Source organism: Ammodytes marinus, assembly GCF_949987685.1.
Source record: "Ammodytes marinus genome assembly, chromosome: 8".
Lineage (NCBI taxonomy): Eukaryota > Metazoa > Chordata > Actinopteri > Uranoscopiformes > Ammodytidae > Ammodytes > Ammodytes marinus.
The window spans coordinates 4357657-4372899 of record NC_137212.1 but is presented as its reverse complement, the minus strand read 5'-3'; the positions used below and the strand labels follow the sequence as shown (position 1 = coordinate 4372899).

The following is a 15243-nucleotide window of genomic DNA, read 5'->3' as shown; positions in this document are numbered from 1 at the left end:
CTGGATTGTTCTTCAATCTTCATCTCTACATTACTTAATGGAAATGTTCTTAAATGACAAGATTTTTGGTGGGAATTTAGTAGAAATGTTGTCAGTAGTTTATATTATAAAACCAAAATGTTCATTCTACTCAAACATATGCCTATAAATAGTCAAACGAGAGACACTTAACATTTGGAGAGACACTTAATTTTTTCCAGAGCTGTATAATGTCAACAGGTAACATTTTCATAGCAATAGCACTTAGACATTTTTTCTATCCAAACTTGAATGTGTGGTTGTCTGCTGTGTATTACATGTTAAGCCGGCCCACTGTAGTAATTATGTGATAAGTTCCTCCTGTCATTTATTCTTGATAAATGATGTCTACACACTCATGTACTTGTGCCTCTCGCATATCTGGAACAAACTCCCAGAAAGCTTGAGATCTGCTGCAACTCTCAGCTCTTTTCAATCAAATCTGAAGACTGTTCTGTTTCCCCTTTATAACCTGTCATTTTTACATTATTTAAATGTTTTATTTAAATTCATATTTTTTATTCACTTTTCTAATGTTTATTCTATTACTTGATGTATTTTAACCTTGATGTATTTAATGCCCCTGTAAAGCACTTTGAATGGCCTTGTGCCTGAATTGTGCTATAGAAATAAACTTGCCTTGCCTCTCTTGACATGTGTTTTCGTCTCACACACAGCCAGCTGTAAAGGCCGATGTGGTGTAGAGTACTACAGAGGCTACGAGTGTCAGTGTGACTACGGCTGTCTGTCTTATGGAGAGTGCTGCGGAGACTTTGAATCCCAATGCACCACAGGTGAGAAGCTTCTCTTATGTTGTACGTATATCACGTCTATAATACGTCTATAATCAGAACTGCGTAGTCTCATTGTACATGTTTGGATATTGATTTGATAATCTTTATTGAATGGGTGGTAGAATGACCTAGAGGTAGAGGGGTTTACCAGTAACCATGAGGTCGCTGGTTCGATCCCAGGCACTAGTTTTACTACTACTGTAGTAAAACTAGTGCTATTACATCTACAGTGCCCACCATCTCTACCATTGTGTCCTCGAGCAAGACACTTAACCCCAAACTCCAGGGGCGCAGTACTATGTCTGACCCTGTGCTCTCTGACCCCCTCCGAAGTGTGGTAACTGGAGAGGAGCTATGCGGAAAAGACACATTTTCAATGTACCTCGTGTAAATGGACCTATAAAGATAACTTAACTTAATTTATTAAATGCTGAAAAACTGCTGTAGGGGAGAACGGGGTTATATGTCACATGGGTTGGTTGTCACAATCGTTATACCTTGATGAGCAATTATCATTAGAGTAAAAAAGTGTGCCAACTAACCCCGTTCTTCCCTGTTTGTGTGCAACAGCAAACTCCTGCAAAGGTCGCTGTGGGGAACTGTTCAGACGAGGTCGGAGGTGCAGCTGCGATTTGAATTGTGATGATTTCAAGCAGTGCTGTCCAGACTTCAACAGCCATTGTGCTGAAGAGGGTAAGACTCGTACAACACACTCAGCATGACTGTATGTGTGTGTGTGTGTGTGTGTGTCTGTGTGCATGACTGTCTGTCTGTGTGTGTGTCTGTGAGCATGACTGTAATGTGTGTTATTTTTTGCACGTTTTACATATTTTCTTGATGTTTTTTCCTACACGGTCTTGTAACAAAGGGAGATTTTTCCTGTTTCCTGATTGAGTTAATAGCAGTTGAAGGATAGCAGTTGAAGGTTGGTGGTCATTTGTACGGAAGAGTGTTTCTTGTCTCACAGCCCGCTGCACATAGAGAGCAATTGTACATGCACATTGTCTGCCTCATGACGACTTTTTATAACATTTTGCTCTTGAGTTATTGATCCCGGAAGTTCGATTTTTATTTGACAGTTTATTCTCGGAATGCATAATAAAAAAAAAACATCCTACAATTTTGTCCCTAAAGCTCTTCCGTACTTTTGAGACACAGTACAGCAAATACATCGCTTGTTATGTGGAAGCATGGCTGCCTTCATCTGAGATTAGTAGGCCTACTAGTACAGCAGGCAAACCGGCATGCCCAAATTGAATAACTTTATCGTCCGTTATTAAATTATTTTCTGCAACAAGGCAAAACCTGCATGTCCACCAGCATGTGGAGTAGCATGTAGCATGTAGCAGTAATATGCACATATGCAATCGGGCTTAATTTGACAACATGTTCTGTCTTGGAAATTAGCTACCACAGAAGGAGTCAATGGAGCAGCCAGTGCCATAGCAACAGTGAACAATGATCCATGCCCAAATGTAAATGATAACAAACCCAAAGGTATCATTTTACTTGGCAACAAGGTCGATTTATTATAATTTTTCAAAACATTTTATTTTGTTTTTATTTCTTGTTGTTGATTACGGAGAACAAAAACAATAAAAGTGAAACAATCAATACTGTTCGTAACCAGCCAAACCCTTTCTGTTTTGTTTTTTTGTGTTTTAACCCTCTTTAGATAATACATTTATTTTTAAAACATTTTCAATCAATTAGGATTGAAGGCATATTGTTTATTGACAGAATTAAATGTTAAATCACTAATCTTAGTATCCATTGACAGAGCCAACTCTGGATGAACCAACAGACTATTCTACATTCAGTGAGGACAACAATGCAGGTGACTATACTTCTTATTTTTCATTACATGGCACTGATAAATACTGTGTTTTGATTGGTCAATCACGGCATTCTACAGGTCCGTTATTTCCAGCAAGACAGACCGCTGTCAAGGATTTAAAGGGGCACTGTGTAATATGACATCATCAAGAAAGTTCTAGAAAGTCCTAGAACGCAACGCTCCCTGGGTAACCCCACCCCTTTTGAATAATAACAGAAGCTACAGTGGCCTTCAAGGACAAGAACAATTCTAAATTCTAAACAATGCACCTGATCACATTCCAACCAACATGGATGCCTCCATAAGACCTGCCTGCTCAATATACAAAATGTAATATTAATATTTGTAATTCTCCACTCAGGAGGATAATTTAGATTATTGGCAGAGGTGATTTTACACCAATGAGGACATATTTATGAATGAGGATATTGATTTTAGCTAATACATTACTTAAAATGTTACACAGTGCCCCTTTAATGACCGTTGCTAAGGACCTACGTCATAGTTTTGATGGATAGACGTCCGCTAGCAGTTAGGGCTACTAATCGTTTAAAAAACAAGCTAGAGGACTGCTACTTACTAATACTGACAGCCATTGCTCTTATTAAGACATTTGATTCAGGTGAGACACGGCAGGTGGATAGGGGAACACTTTTTACCTAAAGATATCATCATGAAACTTTGCCAGTTGATTACTGACAAAACAATACTTTTTTTCAGAAATGTTTGAATGAATATGCAAATTTGGATACAGCCTTAATCGTTATTTTGGTAAAGGTCTTAAAAATGCATTTTTCGGGATGTTATTTTTTTCAACAAAATGTATGATGAATCAGACAAATAACAGCATTTGTACAAATCCTTCTATAATAACCTTTAGAATAGTGCTGAGAATGATTATGGAGAGAGATTGTTGTATAGGAGAAATATACGGAGGCAAACAGATAAGGTTTAGTCAAATACACACCTAAATGTAAATTGTGGACCTTTCAGATACTAGTATGAAAGATAGACAAAAACCTCAAAATTGACAAGTGCTCGAAACTACAATTTATTTGCTTGCAGTGTCTTGCCTTAAGATGACTTAAATGATAATTGGTTGGGTTGGATAATAAGAGCCGAACGCAATGGATTTAATAGAGGCATGACTCAGGAAGACTGCAGTAAGATTTTGGTTGACTGCTGCTCTGGCTGCCGTTTACTTTGGTGGCCGTGTGTGTGTGTGTGTGTGTGTGTGTGTGACTGTGTGTGTGTGTGACTGTGTGTGTGTGTGTGTGTGTGTGTGTGTGTGTGTGTGTGTGTGTGTGTGTGTGTGTGTGTGTGTGTGTGTGTGTGTGTGTGTGTGTGCAGACAATTCTCACCAGAACACGCCAAGAGTACAAACCCTCGCCTGCCAGAATAAAAACACAAGGCAGCAGTGTTGTGTGTAGTAGGAGGTTTTACGGGCACAGGCTCAGTCAATCGCTAGAGCGGAAAGCACAAAACGAAAAGCCAAGAAAGGATGACAGGACATTTTCTTGGAAGGGTTTTTAATTCAATGGTTGGATCGGAATAGGTCTGTGGTTGTGGGTGGAGATATAGTTTTCTTGAGGCCTTGTTACTTTAGACATGGCGTGACACATTTCCTGATCTGGAATGTCGCAGTCAGTGAAGTGAATGCTCCGTAAAAACAAATGCAGGGAAGATAATTATAGGTAGTTTTGATGACAAGAAATCAGAAGAAAGTAGGTATGTTTTCATTTATATGGCACTTTTTAAAACACGGAGTGTCTGTTACAAAGTGCCTTACATGGTACACACAGGCATATTGAAATGAATGTGTACATTAAAAAATAAATAAATAAATCAATAAAAAAATCATTGCAATATAACACAGTGAAGGAGAAATTTGAAATTTAAAGAAAATACAATGTGAAAAAAATTAACAATGTGATAACAATGGCAGTTATGAGAATTTATATCATGTGTATTTTTTGTCTAATTTGTCCACAGATGACCATTTAATTCCACGAGATGATCTCAGTGATGGTGAGTCAAAATCTGAATGGATAAGTATCTAGCTAAAAAGAACTCAACAGTTCCAAAATGAAAAAATATATAATACACATAACACGAAACAACAATAATTATAAAGTGTCATAAACAATATTTATAAAATAAATGTAGTGTCTATGTCCGAATTCAAGTTTTGTGTACACTTTTTCTGAAAATGTTCTAGATACGTTGAACAGATAGATATGTTGAACAGTTTAATACGTTGCTGAAGACTCACTTTTGTTGCATTGGCCTTTAACACAGATTGAGACTTTGACATTCCTAACTTTTTTTTCATGTATCTTATATGTTGTTTTGCATTGTATCTTGTACAGCACTTTGGTCAACTGATGTTGTTTTTAAATGTGCAATAGAAATAATTTTGACTTTGACTTTAGATACGAACGGCCAGGTTTCTCCCGATGACGTATTGGAGGATCCAGAGGCGACACCGATTCCAGAGAGCACCAGCGGCTACGAACCGACGACAATCGAACTGACGGATAAAACTTCTACCGAACCAACCCAGGACCCAGAAACTCTGGAGCTTACCACTGCAACGGTCCCCTCTCAAACTGATAACGCACCAACACAGGCAGACGACAGCTCCGCCACAGTTCCCCCAACCATCGAAGAAGCCCCCACTGAAAGCACAGGTATACTATCCATGCTTTTCTTTGTAAATATTATTATATTTTGCATACTTACCGATGCTTTTGTTATTCGCAAACATCTTTTCTCACTTTCTTCTAGATTTGGATGACCAAGTTTCTCCGAAAAATGATACTGAACCAACACAGGCGGATGACAGCCCGACCACGGTTCACCCAACCACTGCAGAAACCTCAACAGGCACAACAGGTATCCATGTTTTTCAACATCTAAACTTTCCAAAATCATTCTCAGCACTATTCTGAAGGTTATTACAGAAGGATTTGTTCATATGTTGTTAATTGTCTGATTGATTATACATTTTGTAATATATGCATCTATTCAAACATTTCTGATTTAAAAAAAAAATGCTAATACAACATTTTTTTATTTTTAATGTAAGCAATCAACTGGCAAAGTTTCATGATGATAATATTAAAGCTTCAAATGTTACCCCATTCATTCATCTGCCTCCAGATGCCAGTGAAGTTACCACTTCATCCGACCTTGAAGCGAACCCCCCGCAGCCCACAACCGAAGCTGATATATCCGGCCAGACTACCACAACTTCTGAAGCCCAAACGGAGGCTTCTCCAACAGCCTACACCCCGAAACTTGAGACCGAAACACAGCCGGAAGATAACATTTCTCCCGACGAACAGTCTTCAGATGCGACTCTAGCCCAAACGAATGAACAAGACGCTACAACCGAACTTATAGCCACAACGTCCAATTCCCTTGTGGATTCAGCACCAACACAGGGCTCTTTGACCTCGACTGTCCCGGAAAAAAACTCTGAGGTCACCGAAATTATGACCTCATCAACACTGGACACTACACCCGTCCCGACCACTGTAAACCCCGTCCAGACCACTTCAAAACAAGGACCAGATGATAGTCTAATCGACGCCGAAATCGTCACAACAAAAGAGCCATCCATCGATGTTTCTCCAACAGTCTCTCCAAACTTAGTGGAGCTTGATGCTGCCATGACTACACCAAATATTCCTACATCCACACACACAGAAGTACAGACACAGAATAATCACAATGCAGAAGACGTTACAACACCAGCAATAATAAAAACAACGGCTGAACCACTAAATGTCACTCCAGAACCGACAAAACCCATAGAAATTGAAACCACTGCGAAACCAGAGGAGAAACCGGATACAAGCAAGCCATTGGTGGATACAACAGCTGTAGCCAAGCCAACGGTAACCAAGCCGACAGTAACCAAGCCATCGGTGGATAAACCCTCCAAACCTGTGACTAAGCCTCTGGACCGTGTTCCAAATCTCACCATAGACAATCCAAGAGACTACCAAGCAGGTGAGACATTGTATCTTTGTGTCTCTCCATTTTAAATTCTCCTATGAGGAACTTTTAAATGTGTTTGTGATAATCAAATGTTTTCCTCTGATGATCATAGAAGACTTTTAACAGCAAACGAGACCATCAGGGTAAACAACACTATTTTTGTATATACAGTTGTTGTTATTCATAATGCCTTTGCTCAGGTCCAACTTCCCAGGAACTCGAAACAAAACAATTCACCGCAGGCATATTGTGTTTCCCAAATGGTAGTAAATACAAGTTAACTTAGCCTTGCACCATTGACATGTTACCATTATTAATCTAACAGTCACATATTTAAATACATTACCTCATTGCGATACATCCTGCCGTCTCTCTTTCACTTGCTTCCTAAACAAATGCAAATCTTCAAGGACTGCAGGCGCTGGTGTCATAAAAAAAATTCCCCTTTTGTCCGAAGGGGGGGCGCTACAATCAATAACGACTGAAAGTTCCTCGTAGCTACTTTAAAATGACTATTTCTCTATATTTTTTAACGGTCTCCTCACAAATTTGTCTTCTTTTCCACAGATGACAGCAACGATACCAACCTGTGCAGTGGGCGGCCGGTCAGCGCGGTCACTACACTAGGGAACGGAACTACAGTGGTTTTCAGGGGTAAGTAGCTACTACTGTGTGTTGTAGTGGGGATAGAGCGCATACCATATTGGCTCCAGCCTTCGTTGCAGTGGTCGCGGGTTCAAATCCGACCCGTGGACCTTTACTGCAGGTCATCCCCCCTCTCTCTCTGTCTCCCCATTTCAACTCTGTACTATCAAATAAAGCTTGAAAATGCCAAAAAATAATCTTAAAAAAATAAAAATACAATAGAATCTGATGGTCTAGTGCTATTGTATGCAGGTTATCCCCCTCTAATACAGGCATATTTTGTTTCTTTCAGGTCACTACTTCTGGTTCTTGGACGCACTCCGGCAGCCTGGTCCGGCCCGTGGAATCACTCAGGTGTGGGGCGTCCCTTCACCCATTGACACGGCCTTCACCCGCTGCAACTGCCAGGGCAAGACATACATTTTCAAGGTAAAAAAAAACAGGAATCTCAGGCCTATATCAAGCGATCTGATTGGTTACTAACTGTTGTACAGGTGAAACTGAAAAAAATTAGACTATCATGCAAAAGTTCATTTATTTCAGTAATTTAACTTAAAAGGTGACAATATATTACATAGACTCATCACATGCAAAGTTTGCGTTGTCAGTTTTCCAAGTTATGCCAGCTAAGTCTAAATCTAAGTCTTTATTCGTCAATTTACACACATGCAAGGTAAGTCACACACGGTAATCGAAATGTTGTTTTTACACACACATCCAGTTGTACATAAGGGGGTCATCGGTAGTTTAGCGTTTAGTGTCTTGCTCAGGGACACTTGGACATGTGGCGGGGAGACGGGGGGTCGAACCACCGACCCTGTAGTTGAGTGGTCGACCCCCCACACACCACAGCTTCCCCTGGATTTTTGCTTTGTGTGTTGTTTTTTTTCAGGGATCCAAGTACTGGAGATTTGAAAATGATGCCCTGGACGATAACTATCCAAAGATCATTCAAACGGGTTTTAACGGACTGAAGGGTCACATCACCGCAGCGCTGTCTGTGCCTCAGTACAGACAGAGGAGAGAGGCAGTTTACTTTTTCAAGAGAGGTGAACAAACCTACTGCTGCTGCTGAATGGTCTAATGTCTATTCTATACTCTGCAACTCTCAGCTCTTTTAAATCAAATCTGAAGACTTTTCTGTTTCCCTTTTAACCTGTCATTTTTATGTTTTATTTCTATTCATATTTTTCCTTCACTTTTCTAATGTCTATTCTATACCTGATGTATTTTAATCTTGATTGAATTGTATGACCCTGTAAAGCACTTTGAATGGCCTTGTGTCTGACATAAACTTGCCTTTCCTTGCCTTGTCTTAAAGCTACTGCTATTAAGTTAAACACTGGACATACTGTATGCCATCGTACGGAAGAGTATTAGGGCCAAAATAGAGGAAATTTTGCAATTTGAGAATTTTTTTTTACAGTTGAAATACAATACAATAGATTCGACAGTTCTAGAGTCTAGGCTGCTGTAAAGACAGATTCAAACTTCCGATATCAATAACTCATAAGTAAAACGCTGCTTGTGTTTGAATAACGTTTTGCTTTTGAGTGTGTGTGTGTGTGTGTGTGTGTGTGTGTGTGTAGTTATTGATCCTGGAAGTTTGAAATCTGTCAACATCTTTACCGCAGTCTAGAACCGTCAAGTTTTATTATCAACGTTGTATTTTTTTTTTTGCTCAATGCGCATAATAAAAAATAAAAAAAACAACAACTCCCTCCACTATATTTTTCCTCCTCTTCCCTGGCCGTAGTTGGATTCCCCATACCAATGTCCTGATTGTATAAAAACATGAATAAATTGACTCTTGACCTCTTTTTTTTCCAGGCGGATCGGTCCAAAAATACTCCTACCAGTTTGGCACCAGTCCAACATGTAACAGGAAACCCCCACCGCCACCCCAACCCCAGTATACCATTTACACAAGCCGTGTCCGGACGGTTCGCCATGCAGGTAACGCAAGATGAAAAAATCCATACAGAAAGAAGTCAAAGTCAAAGTTTTTTTATTGTCAGTTCTGATATATGCAAGACAGACATCAGAATCAAAATGGCGTTTATCACTGACCCACGGTGCAATAGGAACGATAAAAAAAAAATGGTAGAATAAGATAAACATAACCTAAACAATATTTACATTAGATCAATTCTAAATACTAAGTAGTGCAAAGGAATTTTTTTTACAATATAAAACTGTATATATAAAATAGAATAGAAAGTAGATAAGTTAAATTGAAATGTGCAATGTGAAGTGTGATGAAAAAAAAATATTATTATTAGAAATATTCAAACTTGTGTTACATTGTCATAAACACATCTAAACAATGACAGATTGTTGCCCTACATAAAAAAGTACTGGGAGTTTTTAATAGCTGGGTGTGTAGGGCTGTTTTGAACAGATTTAGTCCGGTAAACAGGTTTTATTTGAGTTAACTTACAACACATGCAAGTTCTCAGAAAGAGTGAGTCATGGGGCAGCCAGGTCCATCTAGTAAATAATTGACAAGTGGAAAAAAAGCAATTTGCCTTTGTACCAGCGATGGGACTGGAACTGCTCAAGGGTTGTGAAATGTTACAAAAGAAAATCCCAAAATAATAATGGGTTAAAGATTTAAAGGTGAACTATGCAGTTTCAGGGGTAGGGGCATTAGTTTACATTAAGTTTACTAAAAATATTTTTTTTATTCTATATTTTCTCTACATGTAATTCTTAGTATTGAATAATCATAGTCATCCTAAATCAAAACAAAATTATTTTGTGGGACCCTGGAACCAAACGTTAGACTAGGATATGCTTGTTAACAAAACTGTGGGCCCTGCTGCTGTAAACAACAACAGTGAAACAGTAACTTTTCAGGAAGCTTTCGAACTTCCAACTCTAATCCAGGGAAATATTCACTTCTCTGACACACCCCAAAAGTTACATAGTGCGCCTTTAAAACCAAGGAAAACGTTTATAAATGTATCTATTGACTGATTTGACACTGTACTGTTGTGTTTACAGTGTCTGGTTTAGGGCAAACCATTAGCATCCGGACGTCCTGGAGAGGTTTCCCTTCCACCATCACAGCTGCTGTGTCCATCCCAAACAACAGGGAAGCAGACGGATACAAATACTACGTCTTCTCAAGATGTAAGTCACAAATTCACCCTGCGTTCCAAATCACATACTCTTTCTTTTTACTACACTACATACTAAAGTACAGAAGAGTTTTAGAATTAAAAAAAATAAATCAGATAAGGAAGATTTTTTTTTTCATTATGTCGAGAAATGTCAAGAATAAAGTCGAATACTCTAAAATGCTGTGGGAATTAGTTGGGCATGCATGTATTTTCAGCATACTACAATTGACGTGCACGTATTGGGACATCCTAAATCTTTTTCTGGCATACTTAATAGTAGGGAAGTATGGGGATTGGAACGCAGGGATAGTATAAAATCATTCCACTACTAAGGCAATTTAGTAGTGAAACAGAATACTGAGACACTGCAGGTGAATAGGCTATTTTTTTTTTAAACTTATAGATTACATTGTGAAACTTTGCCAGTTGATGACTTATTATTATTTTTTCTTTTGAATAAATATGCAAATGTGGCAATGTCTAACTAATTATGTGTAAAGTTGCATCTCTTTTAAACGAAAACATAAATCTCGATGTTGGATAAAGCCAGAGCAAAAATCTTGGATCTTTTATTTAGCCTTTACTAGTATGAAAGAAGACATGTTATGGAAGCAAAATAGCCAAAAATCTAAAAAAAAAACTGACCAGTGCTAGAAAAAATTATGTTTTTGCTTGCAGGGTGTCGCCTTAACTTGTGCTGCTTTGAAATACACCAGGACTTAAATTTTAACAGCAGAAGTGTTTTTCTTGAATGACTAGACAGAAAACCACTTTAACTGATGTTTAAACTGAAGGGAAATATTTTTTTTCGCTGACTGGAAACTAATGTATTTTTTTCCACTGTCCATATAAGGATTTTAAAAGGAGACTTTTATTATGGTTATTCCATAGTAAACTTCATCTGTAGGTGAAGGGACACCACCCTAAATTACCTTTACATCTGCCTGAACCCCCACCCCACCCAGACAGAAACACATGGTCCTGGTTAGGCATTTCAGACATTATGTGAGTGAAGGCAACAAAAGTCTTAATGGAGACTGACATTTTCCCTGCGTTCCAAATCGCAAGCTTTCTTTTTTTTTTCTACAAAGCCTACTATATCTGACCACTAAAATAATCTAGAAAGGATGCAGTATGCATACACTTGGGACATACTTTTACTTATTTATTTCATCATAATATCGCGCCTTGATCTTGCCACTTACTTTTATATCCGTCTCATCGCCCGAATAGCATGCGGATTCCTGATTCAAATACTATAAAATCTAGGCAAGTCTCTATTGCAGTGTCTCGCCTTAATGACTGAAGTCAAGCCATTTTGAAGATACATGAGATTCTGTTTGTGTCAAATTTATGTGAAAGGGGCGACTGCGGCTCAGGTGGTAGGGCGTGTCTGCCAATAATCGAATGGTTGGCGGTTCGATTCCCGCCCTGCCACTTGTGTCATGGTTATTGTGTCCTTGCCTCGTGTGAATGTGTATGTCTGCTGTATTATTGTGGTGGCCCGTAGGCGCTGAATGGCAGCCACGCTTCCGCCACCGGTATGACTGTGTGAATGAATGGAACCTGGAACCCTGTAAATCGCTTTGAGTGCCTAGAAAAGCGCTGTATAAATCCAATCCATTATTATTAATAAAGATGGAAAATGGAATAAAAATATTTTCCATTTTCAATAATTCAAATTGTCAATGAACTAATCAAACCCAATGTGTTTCTTCTGCAGCCAAATCCTACAGTGTGAGGATGGACGGAGCCCGTCCAGCCCTCTCTCCCCCCAAACCCAGCGCCCCACCTCAGAGCGACAACGTCATCAACTGTCCCAAGAAAGTCTAATATCGGCTTTGGCCTTCGTTGCAGTGGTCGCGGGTTCAAATCCGACCCGTGGACCTTTACTGCAGGTCATCCCCCCCTCCCCCTCTCTCTCTGTCTGTCTGTCTGTCTGCCCATTTCAACTCTGTGCTATCTAATAAAGCTTGAAAATGCCAACAAAAAAAAAGTCTGAGATCAAAAACAGTCGACTTCTTGTTGTAGTGAAATACATTTGACATTTTTATTACATTATTCATAAAAACACAAACTGGCTTCAGCTGGGGAATGATCACAAACATGGTACTTTAGAACTACATTAAAAACAAAAAGAGAACTCAGAAAATGGCTGACTAAGGTAAACAAGTGAACCTTATATGGTCATGTGATGTGATCTTGGTTGTCATGGTTTTTTCATATTCATCTTGCAAATCGTCTCCCGTGGATTCCGCGAGGAGGGAATCCTTGACCTGTTGAGATTCAGACATTTTGATTTGTTAAAACATTTATACTGATGTGAAATGTAAACTGTACAGTGGCTGTATAAAATGTGTATGAAATGTAAAAGAATTATATTGTTTTGTTTTAGTTATTCTTATAAACAATAAACTTAATTTTTAAAAACACCCAAATGTATCAATGCAAAGTTTTTTTATTAGTAATTGCTGCCGAAACATTTTACACTGCAATTAACATGGATAAAAAGTTAGTTAAAGAGGAGACAGTTAATTAAAGAAGATTTTTTTTATATATTGGAAATGTTTTGTTAAGGTCTATATATCTGTCATTTTATATAAGCAGTGTGGGGTTAAGTGCCTTGCTCAAGGACACAATGGTAGAGCATGGTGGGCACAATAGATGTTATAGAATTCACCACTAGTTTTACAAATAACACCCTCGTGTCCGGTGCCATACTAATAGCTAAAAGCATGTGGGCCAAACATTTGGATAACCACAGACTTAGTGTAAAAAAAGCCTTTTATGATGTTTTTGTTATTTTGCCCAACCCAACAACTATAGCCAAAGACTCAATGAGCAATGCAGTTTTGTGCTAATGAGCCCGGCTTTATGTCCCACAAACCCAGCCTGAGCTTTGGAAAAACAGCTTTTAGCTTCAGTGCCCTGGACTCCTGGAACAACTTACAGCAACAAATTAAAATGAATACCCTCATATCCTTTAACAAATGTAGACATATTATCTTAAACCTGCCGAACTCTACCTGTAACTGTTTTAATAAGGCTATATTGTACTTTCACCTATTTCATTTTTATTCCAGCCATTCAACATCTATGTTTAGATATTCAAATCGTTTTTTTCCTCTTCATCAGTTGTGTATTTGCATTGTATATTGTGTGTGTATTGTGGTTTTTTGCTTTGCATTTGTTTTATTTGACATCACTGCAAATGAGGGTCACCCCCTCAATTGATCTCTCCAGTATAAATAAAAGGTGAAATTAAATGAAAATGAAATATTAGCTCTATTTTGTATTTCTTTCACCCAGTGTGTGTGTGTGTGTGTGTGTGTGTGTGTTTTGATGTTACCTCCTCCCCCTCCTCTCTTGAAGCGACCCCCCCTGTGCTCAGGCCAGCGCTGCAGCTGACGGCCTGGTGCCTGTCTGGAGGGTCTGAGTTGAGCACTGCTGGAATCTGCAACACAAACAATTAGCAAAGTCAAAGTCAAATGTATTTCTATAGCACATTTAAAAACAGCATCAGTTGACCAAATGTATTCAATACAAACAACATATAAGATAAATGAGAATAAAAAGGGAGGAGTGTCAAAGTCTCAACTTTTGTCAAAGGCCAATGCGAAAAAAGTCAGTCTTGTATAAGAAAAGGAGTTAGGAATATCTGTCACCCCCGTGCAAATATACTATGTCATGTCAGTTGGACGACCATTTGAAAAATTAGATTTTATAATGATAGAAGGCCGATTCCGTATGGGTGAAGAATTCCTTTAATATAATTTTTTGTCAGTGTATTGAAGACACGTAAGGAGTGGAATAAAAAGAGAGCAAGTCATTTGGCTGCCTTGTACGCACGTAGGCGGACACACACACACAGGATCTTAATATCAATGTTTGCAGTGTATTGAAGACACGTTAAGCAGTGTAATGAACAGATAAATCCCGGGGCCTGTCGTTACCTCCAGAGCTGGATGAAGGTTCCTGGCTGGTGGAGGGGAGGACGGCTTTATCAGACGTCTGATCCTCACTGTCTGCCTGGGACACTGGGTCCACTGAGACCTCACCACCGGGCCTGAGAGGGAGAGAGGGAGACAGGGAGACAGGGAGACAGAGAGGGAGGGAGGGAGGGAGAGGGAGGTAGGGAGGGAGAGGGAGGGAAAGATGGAGGGAGGGAGGGAGACAGAGAGAGAGCGAGAGACAGAGAGAGGGAGGGAGGGAGAGATGGAGGGAGGGAAAGATGGAGGGAGGGAGGGAGGGAGGGAGACAGAGAGAGAGCGAGAGACAGAGAGAGGGAGGGAGAGAGGGAGGGCGAGAGACACACACACACGCAATATTATCAAATGATGCAGTCTTAATGGAATGGAAAATAATGGACGCACATTTTTTTTTTGTTGGTATAAACTGTTAACTTCTACAATCAACTAAACTTTCCATAATCACTATTGGCACTATTCTGAAGGTTATTACAGAAGGATGTGGTCATATGTTGTTAGTTTTTTCGTTCATGATACATTTTCTTTTCAAAGACATGCCAGAGATGTATTTCAGGAGTGTGTGTGTGTGTGTGTGTGTGTGTGTGTGTGTGTGTGTGTGTGTGTCCCCCACCTATCAGTGTCTGTCTCCAGATAGACGACATCATCTCTCTCCTCCGATGCTGTTGACGTGGAAACCATGGGAACAGACTGGGAGACGGTGTCCGTGGAGTCAGACTGGGCCGCCTCCGAGAACACTGTTACTGGAAGAGGTGACACACACACACACACACACACACACACACACACACACACACACACACACACACACACACACACACACACACACACAC

At 39.4% G+C, this 15243-nt stretch overlaps 2 protein-coding genes across 7 annotated transcripts in view; one reads left to right on the top strand and one right to left on the bottom strand.

Moving 5' to 3' along the window:
- Positions 1 to 12396, top strand: part of prg4b (proteoglycan 4b) — a 13931-nt gene extending 1535 nt beyond the window's left edge. For 2 of the 3 annotated variants that reach the window (XM_080033282.1, XM_080033281.1), the window contains exons 3-16: positions 696 to 812; positions 1383 to 1505; positions 2220 to 2309; positions 2593 to 2649; positions 4642 to 4677; positions 5082 to 5339; positions 5437 to 5544; positions 5812 to 6666; positions 7222 to 7308; positions 7592 to 7728; positions 8192 to 8348; positions 9130 to 9255; positions 10306 to 10434; positions 12148 to 12396. In XM_080033282.1, the coding sequence (XP_079889408.1) occupies positions 696 to 812; positions 1383 to 1505; positions 2220 to 2309; positions 2593 to 2649; positions 4642 to 4677; positions 5082 to 5339; positions 5437 to 5544; positions 5812 to 6666; positions 7222 to 7308; positions 7592 to 7728; positions 8192 to 8348; positions 9130 to 9255; positions 10306 to 10434; positions 12148 to 12257 (2390 nt within the window). In that variant the 3' untranslated portion in view covers positions 12258 to 12396. The remainder of the gene's footprint in view (positions 1 to 695; positions 813 to 1382; positions 1506 to 2219; positions 2310 to 2592; positions 2650 to 4641; positions 4678 to 5081; positions 5340 to 5436; positions 5545 to 5811; positions 6667 to 7221; positions 7309 to 7591; positions 7729 to 8191; positions 8349 to 9129; positions 9256 to 10305; positions 10435 to 12147) is intronic. The other variant, XM_080033283.1, reaches the window with a different exon arrangement.
- A 172-nt stretch (positions 12397 to 12568) lies between these two features.
- Positions 12569 to 15243, bottom strand: part of tprb (translocated promoter region b, nuclear basket protein) — a gene marked incomplete at its 5' end in the record, with an annotated part of 34993 nt that continues 32318 nt past the window's right edge. For 3 of the 4 annotated variants that reach the window (XM_080033280.1, XM_080033278.1, XM_080033279.1), the window contains 4 exons: positions 12569 to 12700; positions 13774 to 13878; positions 14378 to 14490; positions 15024 to 15153. In XM_080033280.1, coding sequence (XP_079889406.1) covers positions 12651 to 12700; positions 13774 to 13878; positions 14378 to 14490; positions 15024 to 15153 — 398 coding nt within the window. In that variant the 3' untranslated portion in view covers positions 12569 to 12650. The remainder of the gene's footprint in view (positions 12701 to 13773; positions 13879 to 14377; positions 14491 to 15023; positions 15154 to 15243) is intronic. The other variant, XM_080033277.1, reaches the window with a different exon arrangement.